Source organism: Corythoichthys intestinalis, chromosome 17 (genome assembly GCF_030265065.1).
Source record: "Corythoichthys intestinalis isolate RoL2023-P3 chromosome 17, ASM3026506v1, whole genome shotgun sequence".
In the NCBI taxonomy this organism is placed as follows: domain Eukaryota; kingdom Metazoa; phylum Chordata; class Actinopteri; order Syngnathiformes; family Syngnathidae; genus Corythoichthys; species Corythoichthys intestinalis.
The window spans coordinates 2,048,940-2,070,886 of record NC_080411.1 but is presented as its reverse complement, the minus strand read 5'-3'; the positions used below and the strand labels follow the sequence as shown (position 1 = coordinate 2,070,886).

At 40.9% G+C, this 21,947-nt stretch overlaps 1 protein-coding gene across 3 annotated transcripts in view; it reads right to left on the bottom strand.

Annotated features, from left to right (window-relative positions):
* Positions 1 to 8,813: 8,813 nt before the first annotated feature.
* The window catches only part of LOC130905873 (metal transporter CNNM4), a 51,488-nt gene continuing 38,354 nt past the window's right edge, over positions 8,814 to 21,947 (bottom strand). For 2 of the 3 annotated variants that reach the window (XM_057819626.1, XM_057819625.1), the window contains exons 8-10: positions 13,748 to 13,837; positions 10,598 to 10,776; positions 8,814 to 10,536 (exon numbers count right to left, since the gene is read on the bottom strand). In XM_057819626.1, the coding sequence (XP_057675609.1) occupies positions 10,219 to 10,536; positions 10,598 to 10,776; positions 13,748 to 13,837 (587 nt within the window). In that variant the 3' untranslated portion in view covers positions 8,814 to 10,218. The remainder of the gene's footprint in view (positions 10,537 to 10,597; positions 10,777 to 13,747; positions 13,838 to 21,947) is intronic. The other variant, XM_057819627.1, reaches the window with a different exon arrangement.

The following is a 21,947-nucleotide window of genomic DNA, read 5'->3' as shown; positions in this document are numbered from 1 at the left end:
GATTTCAGGTTTTATTCACAAGAATTTTCAATGGAAAAAGCTATTTGTTCTCATATGGCGGCCGCTACATTTGCTTGCTTACTTACTAGCATCGTAGTTGGCAATATTGACGTAAAATAAATGATAACTGCACGGGTATTTTTTTTTTGTGTGCTTTTAGCCAAAAATCCAGACCGTTTTGTCTGTGATTCCACTCAGTCAGCTTTGACGGCCATGCCAACAATGCAGGCCCCTTATCAATCGGCCCCGTGTCCCGTCAATATCATTATAAAGTTTATGGCAAGTGCAAAAAATATGTGCGTGTTTTTTTCCAACTCAATTTTTTGCAAATGCATACTTTTCTTTGTGTGCAAAAGTATTCTGAGTGTAAATGTGTTGTTTTTTTGTGCACTTGTTTTCCTGCTTGCAAAATTATTTTGTGTGATTTTGTTGCGATCAATCATTTGTGAGTGCACAATTTTTGTTTTTTGCAGCGAACACAAACTTGTTTTGCGAATGTACACTTTTTTCTTTTTGTATGAGCACAATTCATCTTTACAAATGCATTTTTGGGGAGAGAACACGAATGATCTCTGGCGCTAACTTGACTCCACAGCACAGCGATACCAAGAAAGAAGGGCAAAGAGCGAGAATTGGAAATATTTATCAAGAAAGAACAACTTTGGTTGTTAAAATGTGACAAAGTGCCACAGAGGATGAGGAGGAAGCGCGAGGTCGCTGTTTATTGCTTATGGAACATCCCATAATAGTCAGAAACAATGCTGTTTTTTTCCACAGTGAACCCCCGCTAAATCTGCGCAGCTTGTACTAGCAGCCATTTTGCTGGCGGAAAATCTCCAACTCTCCACTCCCAACTCTCGGGCTGCCATTGAGGGCTATAAATGAAGCAAAGTTGCTTTAAACATCCACCGTTTTTACATTCAGCACACGCTAACATCGCCGTTTTACCACTCAAACCTAGAGAGGAAGTTTTGAATTTTTTTAGGGCTGTCAAAATTATCGCGTTAACGCGCGGTAATTAATTTTTTTCATTAATCACGTTAAAATATTTGACGCAATTAACGCACATGTCCCGCTCAGAAAGTATTCTGCCTTTTGGTAAGTTTTACAACAAGGCTTTTTGCGCTGTCCAACAGCGAACTCTTGTGGTCGTTTTGCGACATGGTTTATTATTTTCTTCTTTTCTTTCTCCATTATGGCTGCGCGAGGTCTCGGGCTGATAATGTTGTGCTTATATGATCCTTGGACAAGATTTGTCCGTAAGTATGGTTGTTGTAAAGAATGTACATATTATGTTAGTAAGCGAAAAGTTATATTTTTTGTATGAGACGCTTTTTGTTTATGTTTAGTGAACCTGTATAGCGTGCTAAGCTAACGTTGTTGCTAATGCAATGCTTGTGTACTTTTATTTTGTAGTTTTACGACGGTCTAAAGCGGACAATGGTTTGAGGCCATTTTATTAATAAATCAGATGAAAAAGGAAGAAGTCTAATTATTAAGGCGGCGTTCACTAGCTGTCTAGCTTTGGAAAAAGTAGACGCTTCGGAGTGAGGACAGCATAGACAGATTTAAATGACAGTAGAGTGAAATGCCCACTACAGTCCTTATGTACTGTATGTTGAATGTATATATCCATCTTGTGTCTTATCTTTCCATTCCAACAATTTATTTTACAGAATATATATATAATTTACAGAAAAATATGGCATATTTTATAGATGGTTTGAATTGCGATAAATTGCGATTAATTACGATTAATTAATTTTTAAGCTGTAATTAACGCGATTAAAAATTTTAATCGTTTGACAGCCCTAAATTTTTTACATTAGGGATAATTTTCGAGTTAGAGAGGGTTTATTTAGTCAGTGGAGTTGATTTCAACGAATTCCGTACAGTTTGTCAGTTATTTATTAGTTTCAGGGCCCCGGAGTGGCTAAGCTAGCGTGAGTCAAGATGCCTGCTTAGCATACCATTAAATAAACAATATTAACAGATCTGATATAGTCAAATTAATTCAAAATGCAGATCATTGTTCAAAATACCCGTGCGTCCATAACAGCGTCACACCAAACTGGGGACATCGATGATTCTCGTGCTTGTATATTTTGTTTTTTATTTATTAGCATGCTAAACAGGCAACATTGACTCGCGCTAGCCTAGCCACTCCGGAGCCCTGAAACTGCCAAATAACTGACAAACTGCATGGAATTTGTTGAAATTAACTCTGACTAATTAAACCCCCACTAACTCAAAGATTAAGTCTTATGTCCAAAATTCTGAACTTCCCCTTTAAGACATCAACAAGCTTCCTAATGTTCAATCGCCTTTAACAATTTTAGCAATAGTAATTTTCTGCCACTGACGGCAATAGACGTCCTATCCATTTGAAGTGGGAGTGTACTGTTGTCAAAAATTCCTAAAATATTTCAACTAGATATTGACACTCCCCGCCCCCACCCAAAAAATAAATAAATAAATAGAAAGATTAAAATTTAAATGTTAATTTTTTTTACTTTTATGAAAAGTATCTAAACCTTTCGGAATTTGTCACATTTCTGCATATAATTACCATCAAATGTGATCTGAACTTTGTCAAAATCACACAGATGAAAAAACAGTGTCTGCTCTAAACTCAAACCACCCAAACATTTATAGGTTTTCATTTATTAATGAGGATCGTAAGCATACAATGACAGAAGGGGGAAAATAAGTAAGTGAACCATCACATTTGATATTTTGTTTGCCCCCTCCCCCTCCTTTGGCAGCAAAAACTTCAACCAGACGCTTCCTGTAGCTGCAGATCAGTCGGCACATCAATCAGGACTAATCTTGGCCCGTTCTTCTCTGCAAATTGCTGTCAGATTCCTGGGATTTCTGGCATGAATCACTGCCTTTAGGTCATGCCACAGCATCTCAGTGGGGTTCAAGTCTGGACTTTGACTTGCCTTGTCGCAGCATTCATCCTCTTTTTAGCTTCAACTGTCTGACAGACGGCCTCAGGTTTTCCTGCAAAACTTTTGAATTTATTCCTCCATGAATGATTGCAGGTTGTCCAGGCCCTGGTGTAGCAAAACAGCCCAAAATCACGACAATCCCTCCATCATGCTTCACGGTGGTGATGAGGCTTTGATGTTGGTGAGCTGTTCTATTTTTCATCCACACATGACGTTGTGTGTTACGCCCAAACAATTCAACTTTGGTTTCATCAGTCCACGAAATATTTTGCCAATACTTCTGCAGAGTGTCCAAGTGCCTTTTTGCAAACATTAAACAAGCAACAATGTTTTTTTTTAGACAGCAGTGGCTTTCTCCGTGGAGTCCTCCCATGAACACCATTCCTGGCCATAGTTTTACATATGGTTGATGTGTGCACATAGATATTGAACTTTGCCATTGATTTCTGTAAGTCTTTAGCAGACACTCTAGGGTTCTTTTTTTACCTCTCTGAGTATTCTGCGCTGAACTCTTGGCGCCATTTTAGAGGTGGTTTTGTATCCTTTCCCAGATTTATACAAATCAACAAGCCTTGATCACAGGTCTTCAGACACCTCTTTTGATCGAGCTACGATACACATCAGACAATGCTTTTCATCAAGACAATTCTTACCAGGCGTGTGTTTTATACTGGGCAGGGCAGTTTTAAACCACTCATCAGTGATTGGGCACACACCTGACTTAAATTGTTTGTTAAAAATTGGTTTCAATCAGTTTCCTTAGGCAGAGGGTTCCCTTATTTTTACTCTTTCTGTCATTATTTGCATGCTTTTCTCATTAAAATATAAAAACATATAAATGTTTGGGTGGTTTTAGTTAAACCACTGTTTTTTTTTCATCTGTGTGATTTTGACAGAGATCAGCTACATTTGATGGTGATTTTATGCAGAAATGTGAGAAATTCCAAGAGCTTCAGATACCTTTTCATACCACTTTAAGTAGAGGTACCATTGTCCATAAAATAATATTAATTAAAAAAAAAAAAAAAAAAAGCTCAATATCAAAAATTCAATTGAAAAATACTGCTGAAATTGAAAAATCACAAGATACATAAATATAAGAAAATTTTATATTATAAATAATATTTATTATAAGTAAATATGGGAATATATATAATTTTTCAGAAAAATAAAAATAAATTCCTTTTTATTTTTCTAATTTTCCCCAAAATGATTTCATCTTAAAAATGTTTTAAACATTTTAATATATATATATATATATACTTTTTTTCCTTTAATTTTAAACAAAATTTTTTTTTAAATTAATTTTTTATTAATTTTTCATCTATTTATTTGATCTGCCCACTTCGAAAACTTTACACTGGGCATCTAGCAGTCAATGAGTTAAAATGAGCATTTGTTGCGCAACATTTCAGTACTGATACTTCGACAGCAACCCTAAACGGTTGGGTGGTTCAAATCCGCTTCTTTCAGCCTCTTAACACATTGGCTACAATGACAGCCATAGACGTCCAATCCATTAAAAGTGGGAGGGACCAACGTTCATTCGCTGCCACCCTTCCACTTCAAATGGATTAGACGTCTATTTGTGATACTCATTTCAATTGACAGACGTTCCGTTGACAGTGAATGGATGCCATTGACAGCCACGGGCGTCTGATCCATCTAAACTGGCAAGGAATGACAAGACATGAACTTAGCCAATGATGCATCTCTATAAACGGGGGTTCACTGTACACAAATAAATAAATGTATTTCCTCTTTCTCTCTCTCTCTCTCTATATATATATATATATAATACAATATTTGTTCATATATTTACACAAAAATATCTGGAAGTTTTCTTCAGTGCAAACTAAACAATAAGAATAAATAGAAGACGCTAACATTTCACAGTTGTCAAGTCGATCGCGCGCTAAAAGTGCTTACCGGGTCCCGCCCAATAAAAGCCAGCAAAAAACAAAGGAGCAAATAACACAACTTACAATTTGTGCTTATGTGGTGCTGCAGTGAGGCGTTCAAGTACGCTTGTAAAATAACATTCCCTGTGACAGATAATATGGTACATGCTACATGCTCAGTCCAGATGGTTATGGAATCATACATTGGTTACAACCAATCGCTGTGCAACAATTCAGCTACAGTATGCCAATGGCGACAGGAAGAAGTCTACAGTATTTACTTATTGGGTGCCAGTGACGGAGGTAGACGTCAAAAATGGTGGTATCAGCGAGTACCAACAAATAGGGCGCCAATAGCATTTACTGGTATCACTTGAACTCTCATCTCTGAGGTTACAGTGAATGATGTTGCTCTTTCTGCATTACGTTTAAATTACCACCCCTGTCCATCCTCTGAAAAGGGAAACAGAGGTGATTAGGAAGCGTTACATAAATGATAACATTTGTGCGTTATTCACTCAGGCCTATGCATCACCATTAACCCCTACAACAGCTCCAGTGGGCGAACTTGTAAATAGTTTCAGTTCCAGCGTGATGACTGTAATTGACACTATTGCCCCAATTAAGACAAAAACTTTGTCAAGAAAGAAGAGGTCACCCTGGAGAAATGCCACACTAGCTTTAAAACAAAAGCAAGATTGCAGACGAGCAGAACACAGGTGGCGAAAAAATAAACTCCTGTTTTTTAATGATATCTACAAAGAGAGTTTACACAAATACAACCAGGAACTGAAAAATGCTAGACCAGTGGTCTCCAAACTATTCCACATAGGGCGCAGTGGGTGCAGGATTTCATTCCAACAAAACAAGACCACAGCTTTTCACCAATCTGGTGTGTACTCAGTTGATTGCAGTCAGGTGCTGCTTGTTGCAGTAGAAACCACATTGGTTAAAAGGTCTGTGCTTGATCGGTATGAACAAAAACCAGGACCCACAGCGGCCCTTGAGGACGGGTTTGGAGACCCCTTTGCAAGACATTCATATTTTTCCAGAGATCATGCCTGCTCCAGACCAATGAGAGCAGGTCAATAGCCGGCTCCGGCGGGGGACCCTGCCCTGGGCTTGGTGGGTCATTGGGGGTCCCATGGCGTGCCATGCTGGTTGGGGCAGTGCGGCTGTGGCTCGTGGGCCGGGTGGGCGGACGGGGTGGGGTTGGTGGTGCGTCCCCTCTTCCCATCCCTGAAGGCCGGTTGATGGGGGCGCGGGTGGCCCGGGGGACAACCCTGGGGGGGCCATTGTCATCTGGGTGTGACAATGGACCCTTTGCTGGGCTGCGGGAGGAGGGATGGGCTGCACTGGTTCACCAGCCCCCCCGCCCGCCCTGCCTCCTTCCCCGGACAGGCTGAGTGGGAGCCGTGGCCCTTGGGTGAGTCTCCACTCGTCTGCATGGCTTTCGCGTGTTTGGTCGGGCCCGTGCACGGCTGGATGTGATTGGGCGCACTCGGGTGGGGGGCCCCAGTGCCGGGATTGGCGATGGGGCAGTGTAGGGTTGGTTGCCGACAGGCTTGCACTCACACGGGATTCACACAATTACTGGTTTCTGGATCATAGAGCTGATTTGTGTACACTCCACTCTCCCAATCACTTATCTTATAGACACCTCCACTCCCTTCTTTCCCTGGTCAACAGGCGCCCTACATGATGTCAACCAGAAATACATCTAGCTAACGATAGCACACACATCTTAATAGTTAGTGTAGGTGTGCATTCAATATCAATGTAGTTCTTGTTGTTTCTTTTCATTCTTTTCGTGTTTTTTGTCTTCTTTTCTTCTGTTCCCCCATAACTCCTTTCCGTTCGCTGCTTTGTATAATAAACGAGGTATGTTGAATGATCACAGTGGGAGTATACCATATTCTCTCTGTGCAACATTAAAACTGTTCAGACCAACCGGACGCTGAGACTTCCATTCTCCGTGTCAAACAGCTGAACAGGACAGGTTAAAAAATAAATAAATAAATAAAAACAAGGTAGCACTGGCGGCGAATGATGCTATTTCATCAACACTGACACCGATAGATGTCTATTGCCGGCAATGGCACCCAATAATTTAACCTCCATAGTTAATAAACACACCTGAAAACCCATCAGCCCGACAGGCTAAGATGTCATTTTTTGCTAATCACAGTCACAGAGGAGAAAAAAACAAAAACAAATATATGTTCAATAAATAAACACAACGCTCGGAGGTGCTGCAAATTGACAGATTTGCCCGTCATGCAAAACCCAATGTATAATAAATAATGACTCCAAAGAGTCGGTTCCCTTTTTCCTTCTTGTAAAATAAAAAAATAAAAAAAATCTCATAGTGAGCATTTTTGGATGGAATATTATGACAATGTCTGCTATAAGCGTACGAAGAGACTCGAGGTACGCGAGCGTGTTGTAGCGGACAAGTGGCGGGGCGGCCATGTTGGTAGGGGTGACCTTCCTCTCATATGTAGGTAAGGCATGTATATTAACTGCCGTTGACAGGGATAGACGTCAAATCCATTTTGGGTCACTACCTGTTCATTCTAGACATGTGCCGGTTACCGGTTTCAAGGTATACTGTGGAATTCAGAGTCAGCTGTGCTACACAATGGCTGGAGGAGGTGCATCTCCTGAACTTTTCCCCCATCGAAGAAAACAAAGTAATTAGTATGGCAATACTTCGGCTACAGAAAAGGTACAGACGGCCGCGGCTGAGAGGAAGAGGGCCGACCGACATGTAAAACATTATTTGCAGAGGGTGGCTGCCAGAGGAGGCAACACCTCCAATATGATTTTGCATTTACGTGACTATCCGTCGCTTTATACAAAATTAAAGGTGAATAAACGCGGCTATGAACGTTTCCCACCAGCTACGAGAGTTAACTCAAGTGTGTTTAGTGTGTCTAGCGGTGGTAAAACAAATAAGGAAATTGGGAAATACCGTATTGGCCCGAATATAAGACAGGGTTTTTTGCATTGAAATAAGACTGAAAAAGTGGGAGTCGTCTTATATTTGGGGTCGAGACATTATACCCATTGCCGACGCTAGATGGCGCCAGATATCAATTAAGCGAATGCTGAACTTGAGGAGTAATGTTCTGTCATGACAGATCTCAGCTACTCTCAAGTTTAACCAGTTTGCATTATTTTATTGCAATGTTTTTCCTTATTCAGATTTGTTTCAAGACTCCAGTTACAGTTAGACCTCACTTTGATGGTTAATGAAGTTATTGCAATTTTGTTGTTTTATCACAATAGATTGGTTTATTTACATTTCAAAAACCAAAAGCCATTCATATACGAATGTGATCGCACTTTAGTTTACATATTTAAATGTTCACATATTAAGATTTGAATGAGGCAAAATAACATGCTTTTTTCTCAAATATATTGTTTAGGGCTGTCAAAATTATCGCGTTAATGGGTGGTAATTAATTTTTTAAATCAATCACGTTAAAATATTTGACGCAATTAACGCACATGCCCTGCTCAAACAGATTAGAATGACAGCACAGTGTCATGTCTCCCTCTGCTGGCGCTTTGGTGCTACTGATTTTATGGGTTTAAGCACCATGAGCATTGTGTAATCATTGACATCAACAATGGCGAACTACTAGTTTATTTTTTGATTGAAAATTTTACAAATTTTATTAAAACGAAAACATTAACAGGGGTTTTAATATAAAGTTTCTATAACTTGTACTAACATTTATCTTTTAAGAACGACAAGTCTTTCGATCCATGGATCGCTTTAACAGAATGTTAATGTTAATGCCATCTTGTTGATTTATTGTTATAATAAACGAATACAGTACTTATGTACAGTATGTTGAAAGTATATAGCTGTTATTCTGCCTTTTGGTAAGTTTTGCAGAAGGTTTTTTTTGTGCTGTCCAACAGCGAACTCTTGTGGTCGCTTTGCCAATTCTTGCCAATTCAATATGGCTGCACGATGTCTCTGGCTGAAGCCTAAATTGTAATGTTGTGTTTTGATCCTTGGACAAGATTTGTCCGTAAGTATGGTTGTTGTAAAGAATGTACATATTATGTTAGTAAGCGAAATGTTATATTTATTGTATGAGACGCTTTTTGTTTATGTTTAGTGAACTTGTCTAGCGTGCTAAGCTAACGTTGTTGCTAATGCAATGCTTGAGTACTTTTTTTGTAGTTTTACGACGGTCTAAAGAGGACAATGGTTTGAGGCCATTTTATGAATAAATCAGATGAAAAAGGAAGAAGTCTGATTATTAAGGCGTCGTTCACAAGCTGTGTAGCTTGGGAAAAAGTAGACGCTTCGGAGTGAGGACAGCATATCTGTCTTGTGTCTTTCCATTCCAACAATAATTTACAGAAAAATATGGCATATTTCATAGGTGGTTTGATTGCGATTAATTACGATTCATTAATTTTTAAGCTGTGATTAACTCGATTAAAAATTTTAATCGTTTGACAGCCCTAATATTGTTATAATCATTTGTTCCAGATGTACTGTAATTATTTTCTGTATAAAAAATAATTTAGTGTTCAAAAGGTCTTTTTTCAAACTTGAGTCTTGAAAAAGAGAGGGTCGTCTTATATTCGGGGCCTTCTTATATTCGGGCTAATACGGTAATTCAATTATTTTTGTTCTGATGATAATATCGGATGCGTACGAATGAACGGTCGTAGTGCGGGGTCATTGTATTCATATCTGATTGGTATCCACATATGAAGGAAGGAGGCCCGGTCTGGATACGAAAAGTTCCGAATTGGACTGCTCATACTGCGTGTAAAATATGAGATTTGTGGGCAAAGAAATTGGAATTGAACGTATCCTTTACTGGGTCAATATTTTGACTACCCCTTTCTGTGTTAGTGCCTTTCACGCAAGCAGTTGAACAGTTGACTCATCGTTCATTTCTGATACGACCTCTGAAATTTGGAAACTGACCACAAACCTTGTTCCGTTCGCACAGAACAGCAAAAAGTCATGGGGGCAGTGTTGCTACCTCTGGACCCGGGAAGTTCCTGGGTCGACTTTGACCGCTCCTTCAATTTTGAGTCTTTCAAAGGGAATTGCCGATTTTGGAAAGGCCTAAGTTACTACACCTGAAGCCAGGTAAATCTCAGCTGGTTCCGTGAAAATCCAGCAAAGGGGCATAGAGAAAGAGGCCAGTGGGTCGTCCTACATCTTTGACGCTACCTCATCCCGGCTCGACGGCCCATATAAAGTACGGGGCCAGTGGACCGGGGGGTATCGGGCCGTCGTTCGCCCGTTACTCTGTTGGATGACCCATTTTGCGCCCGTAAACTTCACACGGCATTCTCGGAGGAAAAGGAAGCAAGATGTGTCAAATGGTACTCTCGGCACGAGAGTGCGGAAGGGACTGTCCGGGCCGTCGAGGGTCCCCGCAATTGCGCTGCTCACCCAGGAGCGTGGCGGTCTCCCCCGGGACGACGTCACCGTCCCCGGGTGGCGTGGCTCGACGCGGGGCGGCCGGGTCGGCGGCGCGGGCGGACTGAGCGTCGGTCTGCGGACGCTTGGCAGGCGGCGTGGCGAGAGTCGGTGCCGCCGCCGCGTCCAGACGCAGTTGGCTTCCTTCGGGAGACTGCGGCGCGCTGTCCAGACGCGACGCCAGCAGGCCGTTCTGGTACTGCGCTCGTGTGATCTGAAGAGAACAAAGCGGCGTCAAGAGCGACTACATCCGCCGGCTTTCCTTGATGCTTTACCTTGACGAACTGCAAGTCGCTGAGCGCTCGCACGCAGAAGTCCGGAATGTACTGGAAGGGCGTTCCCGGGATTTGACTGTTGCTGCCGCCAATGGAGCCGCTCTCTGGACCGCCGCGTTCGCCGCAGCTGATGGACGCCGAGCGGTTCAGGTTGCCCCCGTGGGACGGAGAACGGAACTCTGGAATCGGATGGCGAAAAGGCAAATTAAGGTCAAAGTACAGTACGGAAACACCGAGTAGGTGAACGACAAACATGCCGTCGAGAAGAGTGCATTGTTTGGCGCGGCGGTTTTGTTGGCCCAGTTGTGTGATGTCATCAGTGATGTCAAGGAGGGAAGCGCATTTGATGACAAGGTTAGTGCAGGGGAAAGGAAAGGAAAAAATATTTTCACATCTCGGAGTCGGCAAGTGGTCAGTTTAGCTTAGTTTTGCTTAGCATGTGAGTAGACACCATACAGTGGTATGAAAAAGTATCTGAACTTTTGGAATTTCTCACATTTCTGCATAAAATCACCATCAAAGGTGATCTGATCTTTGTCAAAATCACACAGATGAAAAAACAGCGTCTGCTTTAACCAAAACCACCCAAACATTAATAGGTATTCATATTTTAATGAGGATAGTATGCAAAAAAATGACAGAAGGGGGGAAAAAATAAGTAAGTGAACTAGGGTTGTTCCGATCATGTTTTTTTGCTCCCGAGCCGATCCTGATCGTTTTAGTTTGAGTATCTGCCAATCCCAATATTTCCCGATCCGATTGCTTTTTTTTTGCTCCCGATTCAATTCCAATCATTCCCGATAATCTTTCCCGATCATATACATTTTGGCAATGCATTTAGAAAAAAAATGAATAAAACTCGGACTAATATATACATTCAACATACAGTACATAAGTACTGTATTTGTTTATCTTCAAGATGGCATTTACATTATTAACATTCTTTCTGTGAGAGGGATCCACGGATAGAAGACTTGTGACTTTGTATATTGTGACTAAATATTGCCATCTAGTGTATTTGTTGAGCTTTCAGTAAATGATACTGTGGCCATGCCCAAATGCATGATGGGAAGTGGAACCATGACTGTGCGTAGTGCTGCCAATTGATATATCTTCTCTGCGTTGGGGAATAACGTAAGGTGTTAAGAAAAAGATCAATTGCTACCTTGCTTCCCCACGTTGCTTCCCATGATATTTCTAATCGTAGGGAGAGGGATTGTAAGGCTTTAGCCAATTAAAAAAAGGCTCCAAAGGCTGCCAAAATTCATTCTACTCATTTTACGCTGCCTTTTATCTCTCTATATAGGTAAAACGGTGCCATTACAGATTGAGCGCGACAATACGTGAGTGGGTCTGTGCAGCGTATGCATTAATTGCGTGAAATATTTTAACGTGATACATTTTTTAAAAAGTTAATTACCGCCGTTATCGGGATAAATTTGATAACCCTACCTTAAGCCTAAACTAAAGACTCTGGATGGGTGTAACATGTTATGTCTATAACGTTAAATACAATTTGAAAACGATTTAATTAAAAAAAATATATATATATATATATATATATATATATATATATATTTAAAAAAGGCATGGCCGATATTTTTTTGCCGATTCTGATACTTTGAAAATGACGTGATCGGACCCGATCGACATCTCTAAAGTGAACCATAATGTTTAATATTTTGTGCCCCGCTTGTTGGCAGCAATAACGTCAACCAGACGCTTCCTGTAGTTGCAGATCAGTCTGGCATATCGATCACGACTAATCTTGGCCCATTCTTCTCTACAAAACTCCTGTAGTTTAGTCAGACTTCTGGGATGTCTGGCATGAATCGCCGTCTTTAGGTCATGCCGTAGCATCTCAATGGGGTTCAAGTCTGGACTTTGACTTGGCCACTCCCAAACAATTCAACTTTGGTTTCATCAGTCCACAAAATATTTTGCCAAACCTTCTGTGGAGTGTCCAAGTGCCTTTTTGCGAACTTTAAACGAGCAACAATGTTTTTTTTTTTTTTAAGACAGCAGTGGCTTCCTCCGTGGAGTCCTCAAATGAACACCATTCTTGGCCATAGTTTTACATATAGTTGATATGTGCTCAGAGATGTGCCAGTGATTTCTGTTAGTCTTTAGCAGACAGTCTAAGATTCTTTTTTTACCTCTCTGAGTATTCTGCGCTGAACTCTTGGTGTCATCTTTGGTTGACGGCCACTCCTTGTGAGAGAGGCAACAGTGCCAAACTCTCTCCATTTGTAGACAAGTTCTCAGAATGTCGATTGATGAACATCCGGACTTTTCGAGAGGGTTTTGTATCCTTTCCCAGCTTTATACAAATCAACAATCCTTGATCGCAGGTCTTCGGACAGCTCTTTTGACCGAGCCATGAGGCAAATCAGAGAATGCCTCTAATTGAGACAATTCTTAACACAGGTGTGTGTTTTATAGCGGGCAGGGCAGTTTTAAACCACTACTAACTAGTGATTGGGCACACGCCTGACTTGAAATGTTTGGTAAAAATTGCTCTTTAAGTCTCCTTAGGCATATTGTTTGCATGCTACCCTCATTAAAATATGAAAATCTATAAATGTTAAGGTGGTTTTAGTTAAAGCAGACACTGTTTTTTCATCTGTGTGATTTTGACAAAGATCTGATCACATTTGATGGTGATTTTATGCAGAAATGTGAGAAATTCCAAAAGATTCGGATACTTTTTCATACCACTGTATGATGGCAACCAGTGAGCTATGAAAAAAAAATCCAAAAATATGACTTTTGAACTCATTGGCTGTTATTAACAGTGATAAAGGAACCAGAGTTTCTTCTAAAAGACTTCTTTTGACAAATCAGCAAACCTCCTAATGTTCAAACGTCTAGAATGTAATTTCATTCTGGGTGGCTGATCAAACAAAGTTACTTTCAAAAACTGTTATTGATCACAGCGTAACTTTGGTAAACTACTGTTTACTTCACTGACACTCTGGAAACATATCAAACATCTTCCTACTGTTATTTCATAGATTGACTGTGGCTGCGATTGACTGCAATCTATTTCTTGGCGGAGGGAGGTGACAATGAGGATCATGACAACGATGAAGAAGAGGTTAAAGATGAGTGAGCGCCCCCCCTCCCTTCCCCCCCAATGCCAATGTTTACCTGGGAAGCGAGAGAACACGGAAAACCTCTTAAGAGAGAGGCGCCTCGGAGGGGGGGACGCCACCGACGGGGACAGGGGCGGGGTCACGGCTGGGAGGGGGAGGGGAGAAAGAGATAAACAGGATTTATTCTTTGATCGTTTTGTATTTTGTTTTTCCCCCCGAGTGGACAATCCTGCCTCGTGGAAACGCTTCAGCACCTTTGAACCGGCGCCACTATTTTCAGCCCAGGATTAAGATCGGCTCACCCGTTGACTTTGCCAGTGTTTAGAAGGCACTCCCCTTGGCTGCCATTAGACGTCCAATTTATTTTCGTTTGTTCATTCGCCCCTCTCGATCAAAATGGACTGGAGGCAATGTGCAAAAACAGGGGTCGGCAACCCAAAATGTCGAAAGAGCCATATTGGAGCAAAAAAATACATAACAAATATGTATGGAGAGGGGAAAAAAATTGAAAGCCTTACAGTGGGACAAATAAGTATTAAGTCAATCACCAATTGTGCAAGTTCTCCTACTTGAAAAGATTAGCGAGGCCTGTAATTGTCAACATGGGTAAACCTCAACCATGAGAAACAGAATGTGAAAAAACCCCAGAAAATCACATTGTTTGATTTTTAAAGAATTTATTTCCAAATTAGAGTGGAAAATAAGTATTTGGTCACCTACAAACAAGCAGGATTTCTGGCTGTCTAAAAGGTCTAACTTCTTCTAACGAGGCTCTACTTGTAACCTGTACTAATGGCACCTGTTTTAACTCATTATCGGTATAAAAGACACCTGTTCACAATCTGAGTCAGTCACACTCCAAACTCCACTATGGCCAAGACCAAAGAGCTGTCGAAGGACACCAGAGACAAAATTGTAGACTTGCACTAGGCTGGGAAGACTGAATCTGCAATAGGTAAAACGCTCGGTGTAAAGCAGTGCTTTTCAATTATTTTCTGTTACGCCACTCCAAGGAAGACGTAAATGTTTCGCGCCCCCCCAAACTCTGCCACCACTGTAAATAGTATCATTTGTGTATAATATTACTATTTTAAGTACGCCTCTGCCTCACATTGTGTCCTTTATTTCTATTAGAGATAATAACAGAGATGAACGTATAAAGTATAACTTTAGTAACATTGTTTTGTTTGTAACAGAAAAGGTTAAACGCGCATCAATTTGCCTGAATTAAAAAAAAAAAAAAAAAAAAGTCACATCCAAACTGTAAAAATACACTCAAGGTACATTTTTTACCATTTGATACTGAAAAATAAAATCAGTAAATAATAACAAATTCAAATTGATTAGAAACATTAACTCATGAGGACAATATGCCAAAAATTTTGACCGAAAAAACAAAACTGGGTAGAAGAACGAGTGTCTTTGGACAGAAGGACAGTTTTTATTTTCGCTGCTCACAGTATCACCTCCAGTTTGCAATGGTGTGGGGTTATTTTGCACTGAGCATGCTAACTGCTCACTGGTTTACTTATATAACACTGACAAAGCAGGACGATTGTTGGCAATATTCGGCACATTTTCGCTGAAAAACAACCAAGCGGCTTATCAAAGAGATTGCGGTCTAATGTCTTTAAGTGGCGTCTTAACTGATTTGGCTTCCGGCTGTCCGCTATAATCATTTTTAGACACGGTAAACAGTGGTCTTTCATCATCTACCACTGTATTAAATGTCAAAGCCAAAAGGCAAACGGCCCGAAAAAAGCGCATTCTCGGCGGCCCAGGGAGAACCGTAGGTGAGGGCGGTCGTTGTGACGATCACAAGCCGAAAATGGCACTTCTCGGGCGGACACGTGTGAACCGGAGAAGACAGTCGGTCGCTGCGCGAGTCCGGCCAGAAAACGGCTTTCGAAAACGGCGCACAGCTCTTCATCTCTCTCTTCTGTGTGCTCTTGGTTACTTAAAAAAAACTGCGTGCACTTTGAAAATGTGAGCGCCACTGCCACCCACTGAGTGGATGTGCAAGTACACTTTATTCTGGTAGGGAAAAAAAAAAAAGCATTGCTCCCTGAGGTCACATGCGCCATCCCTGGCATCGCTCTGCGCCACCCTGTGGGGGCGCGTCCCACTATTTGAGAAGTACTGGTGTAAAGAAATTAACCGTGGGAGCAATTGTTAGAAAATGGAAGAGATACAAGGCCTCTGATAATCTTCCTCGATCTGGGGCTCCATGCAAGATCTCACCCCGTGGCGTCAAAATGATAACAAGAACGGTGAGCAAAAATCCCAGAACCACACGGGGGACCTAGTGAATGACCTACAGAGAGCTGGGACCACAGCCACAAAGGCTACTATCACTAACACAATGCGCCGCCAGGGACTCAAATACTGCACTGCCAGACGTGTCCCCCTGCTGAAGCCAGTACACGTCCAGGCCCGTCTGCGGTGCGCTAGAGAGCATTTGGATGATCCGGTAGAGAACTGGGAAAATGTGTTATGGTCAAATGAAACCAAAATAGAACTTTTTGGTAGAAACACAGGTTCTCGTGTTTGGAGGAGAAAGAATACTGAATTGCATCCGAAGAAAACCATACCCACTGTGAAGCATGGGGGTGGAAACATCATGCTTTGGGGCTGTTTTTCTGCAAAGGTACCAGGACGACTGATCCGTATAAAGGAAAGAATGAACGGGGTCGAGAGATTTTGAGAGAAAATCTCCTTCCATCAGCAAGGGCATTGAAGATGAGACGTGGCTGGGTCTTTCAGCATGATAATGATCCCAAACATACAGCCAGCACAACAAAGGAGTGGCTTTGTAAGAAGCATTTCAAGGTCCTGGAGTGGCCTAGCAGGTCTCCGGATCTCAACCCCATAGAAAATCTGTGGAGGGAGTTGAAAGTCAGTGCTGCCTGATGACAGCCCCAAAACATCACTGCGCTAGAGGAGATCTGCATGGAGGAATGGGCCAAAATACCACCAACAGTGTGTGAAAAGCTTGTGAAGAGTTACAGAAAATGTATTGCATAGCAAAGAATTGAGATGAACTTTTGGTATTGACCAAATACTTATTTTCCACCATGATTTGCAAATAAATTCTTTAAAAATCAAACAACAAAAAGTTTGGGGACCCCTGTCTTAAACGGTTGATTCACACATAGCAAAGGTTACTAGTTAGTTATTTCAATATCCGCAATACCCCTGTGTCTAGTTAAGTTTAGGGTCAAGAATTGGGCTAGGGCCAATTGTCCCCAAAACCCTTTAAACTTCAGATTGTGTGACCTGCTGTTTTTTTTTTTTTTTTTTTTTTCTTTTAGAAGAAAAGAAAAAACATGAAAATTATCACCAGTTACTTTGTCAAGTAACTAATTACTCTTACATTCAGGTAACTGAGTTACTAACACAATTACTTTTTGGGAGTAGTAATTTGTAACTGTAACTAGAAACTGCAATTTCGGGAGAAATTACACACCTTGGTCTTTCCTCTGTGGAGACACAGATCTTAGCCCCACTCAGGTCTATCAATAGAATGGATCATAATGCCAGTCATTGGCAAAAAACAAAGTAAAAGCCGTTAGAAATGAATGGGAGAATTGGACGTCCATGGACGTCAATGGCGGCACCTTTCATAATTGTTAATGGAATCGGGGAAGTTTGGGGGACACGTCCTAATGATATCTAGTCATTTTCTGTTGATTTGGGGGGAAAAAAAAAATTCCCATTGAAAATGAATGGGAAAAATTTTGGACGTCCATGGAAGTCAATGGTATCAACTTACATAAGCGTCAATGGAATCCAAGTACATTGGCATCAATAAAATGAACAAACATGAAGAAATGCCATTGGAAATGAATGGGAAGTTTAGACGTCCATGAACGTCAATGGCATCACCCTCCATAAGCGGCAATGCAATCGGGGACATTTGGGGGAAACGTCCTAATGATATCTAGTCATTTTCTGTTGATTTGGGAAAAAAAAAAAAAAATCCCATTGAAAATGAATGGGAAAAATTTTGGACGTCCATGGACGTCAATGGTATCAACTTACATAAGCGTCAATGGAATCCAAGTACATTGGCATCAATAAAATGAACAAACATGAAGAAATGGCTTTGGAAATGATTGGGAAGTTTGGACGTCCATGGACGTCAATGGCATCACCCCCCATAAGCGGTAATGCAATCAGGGACATTTGGGGGACACGTCCTAATGATATCTAGTCATTTTCTGTTGATTTGGGGAAAAAAAAAAAAATCCCATTGAAAATGAATGGGAAAAATTTTGGACGTCCATGGACGTCAATGGTATCAACTTACATAACCGTCAATGGAATCCAAGTACATTGGCATCAAAAGAATGAACAAACATGAAGAAATGCCATTGGAAATGAATGGGAAGTTTGGACGTCCCTGGACGTCAATGGCATCACCCTCCATAAGTAGCAATGCAATCGGGGACATTTGGGGGACAGGTCCTATTGATATCTAGTCATTTTCTGTTGATTTGGGGAAAAAAAAAAATTTCCCATTGAAAATGAATGGGAAAAATTTTGGACGTCCATGGACGTCAATGGTATCAACTTACATAAGCGTCAATGGAATCCAAGTACATTGGCATCAATAAAATGAACAAACATGAAGAAATGCCATTGGAAATGAATGGGAAGTTTAGACGTCCATGAACGTCAATGGCATCACCCTCCATAAGCGGCAATGCAATCGGGGACATTTGGGGGAAACGTCCTAATGATATCTAGTCATTTTCTGTTGATTTGGGAAAAAAAAAAAAAATCCCATTGAAAATGAATGGGAAAAATTTTGGACGTCCATGGACGTCAATGGTATCAACTTACATAAGCGTCAATGGAATCCAAGTACATTGGCATCAATAAAATGAACAAACATGAAGAAATGGCTTTGGAAATGATTGGGAAGTTTGGACGTCCATGGACGTCAATGGCATCACCCCCCATAAGCGGTAATGCAATCGGGGACATTTGGGGGACACGTCCTAATGATATCTAGTCATTTTCTGTTGATTTGGGGAAAAAAAAAAAATTCCCATTGAAAATGAATGGGAAAAATTTTGGACGTCCATGGACGTCAATGGTATCAACTTACATAACCGTCAATGGAATCCAAGTACATTGGCATCAAAAGAATGAACAAACATGAAGAAATGCCATTGGAAATGAATGGGAAGTTTGGACGTCCCTGGACGTCAATGGCATCACCCTCCATAAGTAGCAATGCAATCGGGGACATTTGGGGGACAGGTCCTATTGATATCTAGTCATTTTCTGTTGATTTGGGGAAAAAAAAAAATTTCCCATTGAAAATGAATGGGAAAAATTTTGGACGTCCATGGACGTCAATGGTATCAACTTACATAAGCGTCAATGGAATCCAAGTACATTGGCATCAATAAAATGAACAAACATGAAGAAATGCCATTGGAAATGAATGGGAAGTTTAGACGTCCATGAACGTCAATGGCATCACCCTCCATAAGCGGCAATGCAATCGGGGACATTTGGGGGAAACGTCCTAATGATATCTAGTCATTTTCTGTTGATTTGGGAAAAAAAAAAAAAAATCCCATTGAAAATGAATGGGAAAAATTTTGGACGTCCATGGACGTCAATGGTATCAACTTACATAAGCGTCAATGGAATCCAAGTACATTGGCATCAATAAAATGAACAAACATGAAGAAATGGCTTTGGAAATGATTGGGAAGTTTGGACGTCCATGGACGTCAATGGCATCACCCCCCATAAGCGGTAATGCAATCGGGGACATTTGGGGGACACGTCCTAATGATATCTAGTCATTTTCTGTTGATTTGGGGAAAAAAAAAAAATTCCCATTGAAAATGAATGGGAAAAATTTTGGACGTCCATGGACGTCAATGGTATCAACTTACATAACCGTCAATGGAATCCAAGTACATTGGCATCAAAAGAATGAACAAACATGAAGAAATGCCATTGGAAATGAATGGGAAGTTTGGACGTCCCTGGACGTCAATGGCATCACCCTCCATAAGTAGCAATGCAATCGGGGACATTTGGGGGACAGGTCCTATTGATATCTAGTCATTTTCTGTTGATTTGGGGAAAAAAAAAAATTTCCCATTGAAAATGAATGGGTAAAATTTTGGACGTCCATGGACGTCAATGGCAGCACCCCCCATAAGCGTCAATGGAATTGGGGACGTTTGGGATATACGTCCTATTGATATCTGGTCATTTTCTGTTGATTTGGAGAAATTTAGTTTTTTCCCCATTGAAAATGAATGGGAAAAATTTTGGACGTCCATGTAAGTCAATGGCGGCACCCTTCATAAGCGTCAATGGAATTGGGGAAGTTTGGGGGACACGTCCTATTGATATCTGGTCATTTTCTGTTGATTTGGGGTAATTTTGTTTTTTCCCCATTGAAAATGAATGGGAAAAATTTTGGACGTCCATGGCAGTCAATGGCATCGACATCTATATAGTCAGTTGAATCCAAGTACATTGGCATCAGTAGATTCGACATGCATGGCCGTCAATGGCATCAATGCAATGTAAATTCCATTGGAAATCCCATTGGAAGTGAATGGGACTTTTCCCATTCGAAATGAATGGGATAGTTTTTGGCAAATTTCCGAGGAAGCGTAATTTTTTTCCAAATTCTGTATACAACTTTTATGCCCCTCACCGTCCCGGAATTTTTGATGCCCAAATTATGTGATTTGGTCAAAAATTGTAGGACTAGATACATTTTGAAACTTTTTTTTTTTTCACGGAAAATTGCCGTTTACGGACGAACGGAAAAATTTTCGGGGCCATTTGTAAAGTTTCCTGTGTCACGCGAAAATTCCGGTCGTGCCGATACTTGAACGGTGCCGATCGGTCTAACGGTTCGGGCTGTGAAGCGCGCGTTTTTTTTCCATTCAAAATGAATAGGAAAGTTTTTGGCAAATTTCCGGGGAACCGTAAATTTTTGCCAAATTCTGTATACAACTTTTATGCCCCTCACCGTCCCGGAATTTTTGATGCCCAAATTATGTGATTTGGTCAAAAATTGTAGGACTAGATACATTTTGAAACTTTTTTTATTTTTCGGAAAATTGCCGTTTACGGGCGAACGGAAAATTTTTCGTGGCGGTTTGAAAAATTCCCATCGTCACGCGAAAATTCCGGTCGTGCCGATACTTGAACTGTGCCGATCGGTGCTACGGTTTGGGCTGTGCGTTGGCTCAAAAAAACGCGGAGAATAAGATGAATAAATAATAAGTACAACTAGAAACTGCAATTTCGGGAGAAATTACACACCTTGGTCTTTCCTCTGTGGAGATACAGATCTTAGCCCCACTCAGGTCTATCAATAGAATGGATCATAATGCCAGTCATTGGCAAAAAACAAAGTAAAAGCCGTTAGAAATGAATGGGAGAATTGGACGTCCATGGATGTCAATGGCGGCACCTTTCATAATTGTTAATGGAATCGGGGAAGTTTGGGGGACACGTCCTAATGATATCTAGTCATTTTCTGTTGATTTGGGAAAAAAAAAAAATTCCCATTGAAAATGAATGGGAAAAATTTTGGACGTCCATGGACGTCAATGGTATCAACTTACATAAGCGTCAATGGAATCCAAGTACATTGGCATCAATAAAATGAACAAACATGAAGAAATGCCATTGGAAATGAATGGGAAGTTTGGACGTCCATGAACGTCAATGGCATCACCCTCCATAAGCGGCAATGCAATCGGGGACATTTGGGGGACACGTCCTAATGATATCTAGTCATTTTCTGTTGATTTGGGAAAAAAAAAAAAATCCCATTGAAAATGAATGGGAAAAATTTTGGACGTCCATGGACGTCAATGGTATCAACTTACATAAGCGTCAATGGAATCCAAGTACATTGGCATCAAAAGAATGAACAAACATGAAGAAATGCCATTGGAAATGAATGGGAAGTTTGGACGTCCCTGGACGTCAATGGCATCACCCTCCATAAGCAGCAATGCAATCGGGGACATTTGGGGGACAGGTCCTATTGATATCTAGTCATTTTCTGTTGATTTGGGGGAAAAAAAAAATTTCCCATTGAAAATGAATGGGTAAAATTTTGGACGTCCATGGACGTCAATGGTATCAACTTACATAAGCGTCAATGGAATCCAAGTACATTGGCATCAATAGAATGAACAAACATGAAGAAATGCCTTTGGAAATGAATGGGAAGTTTGGACGTCCATGGACGT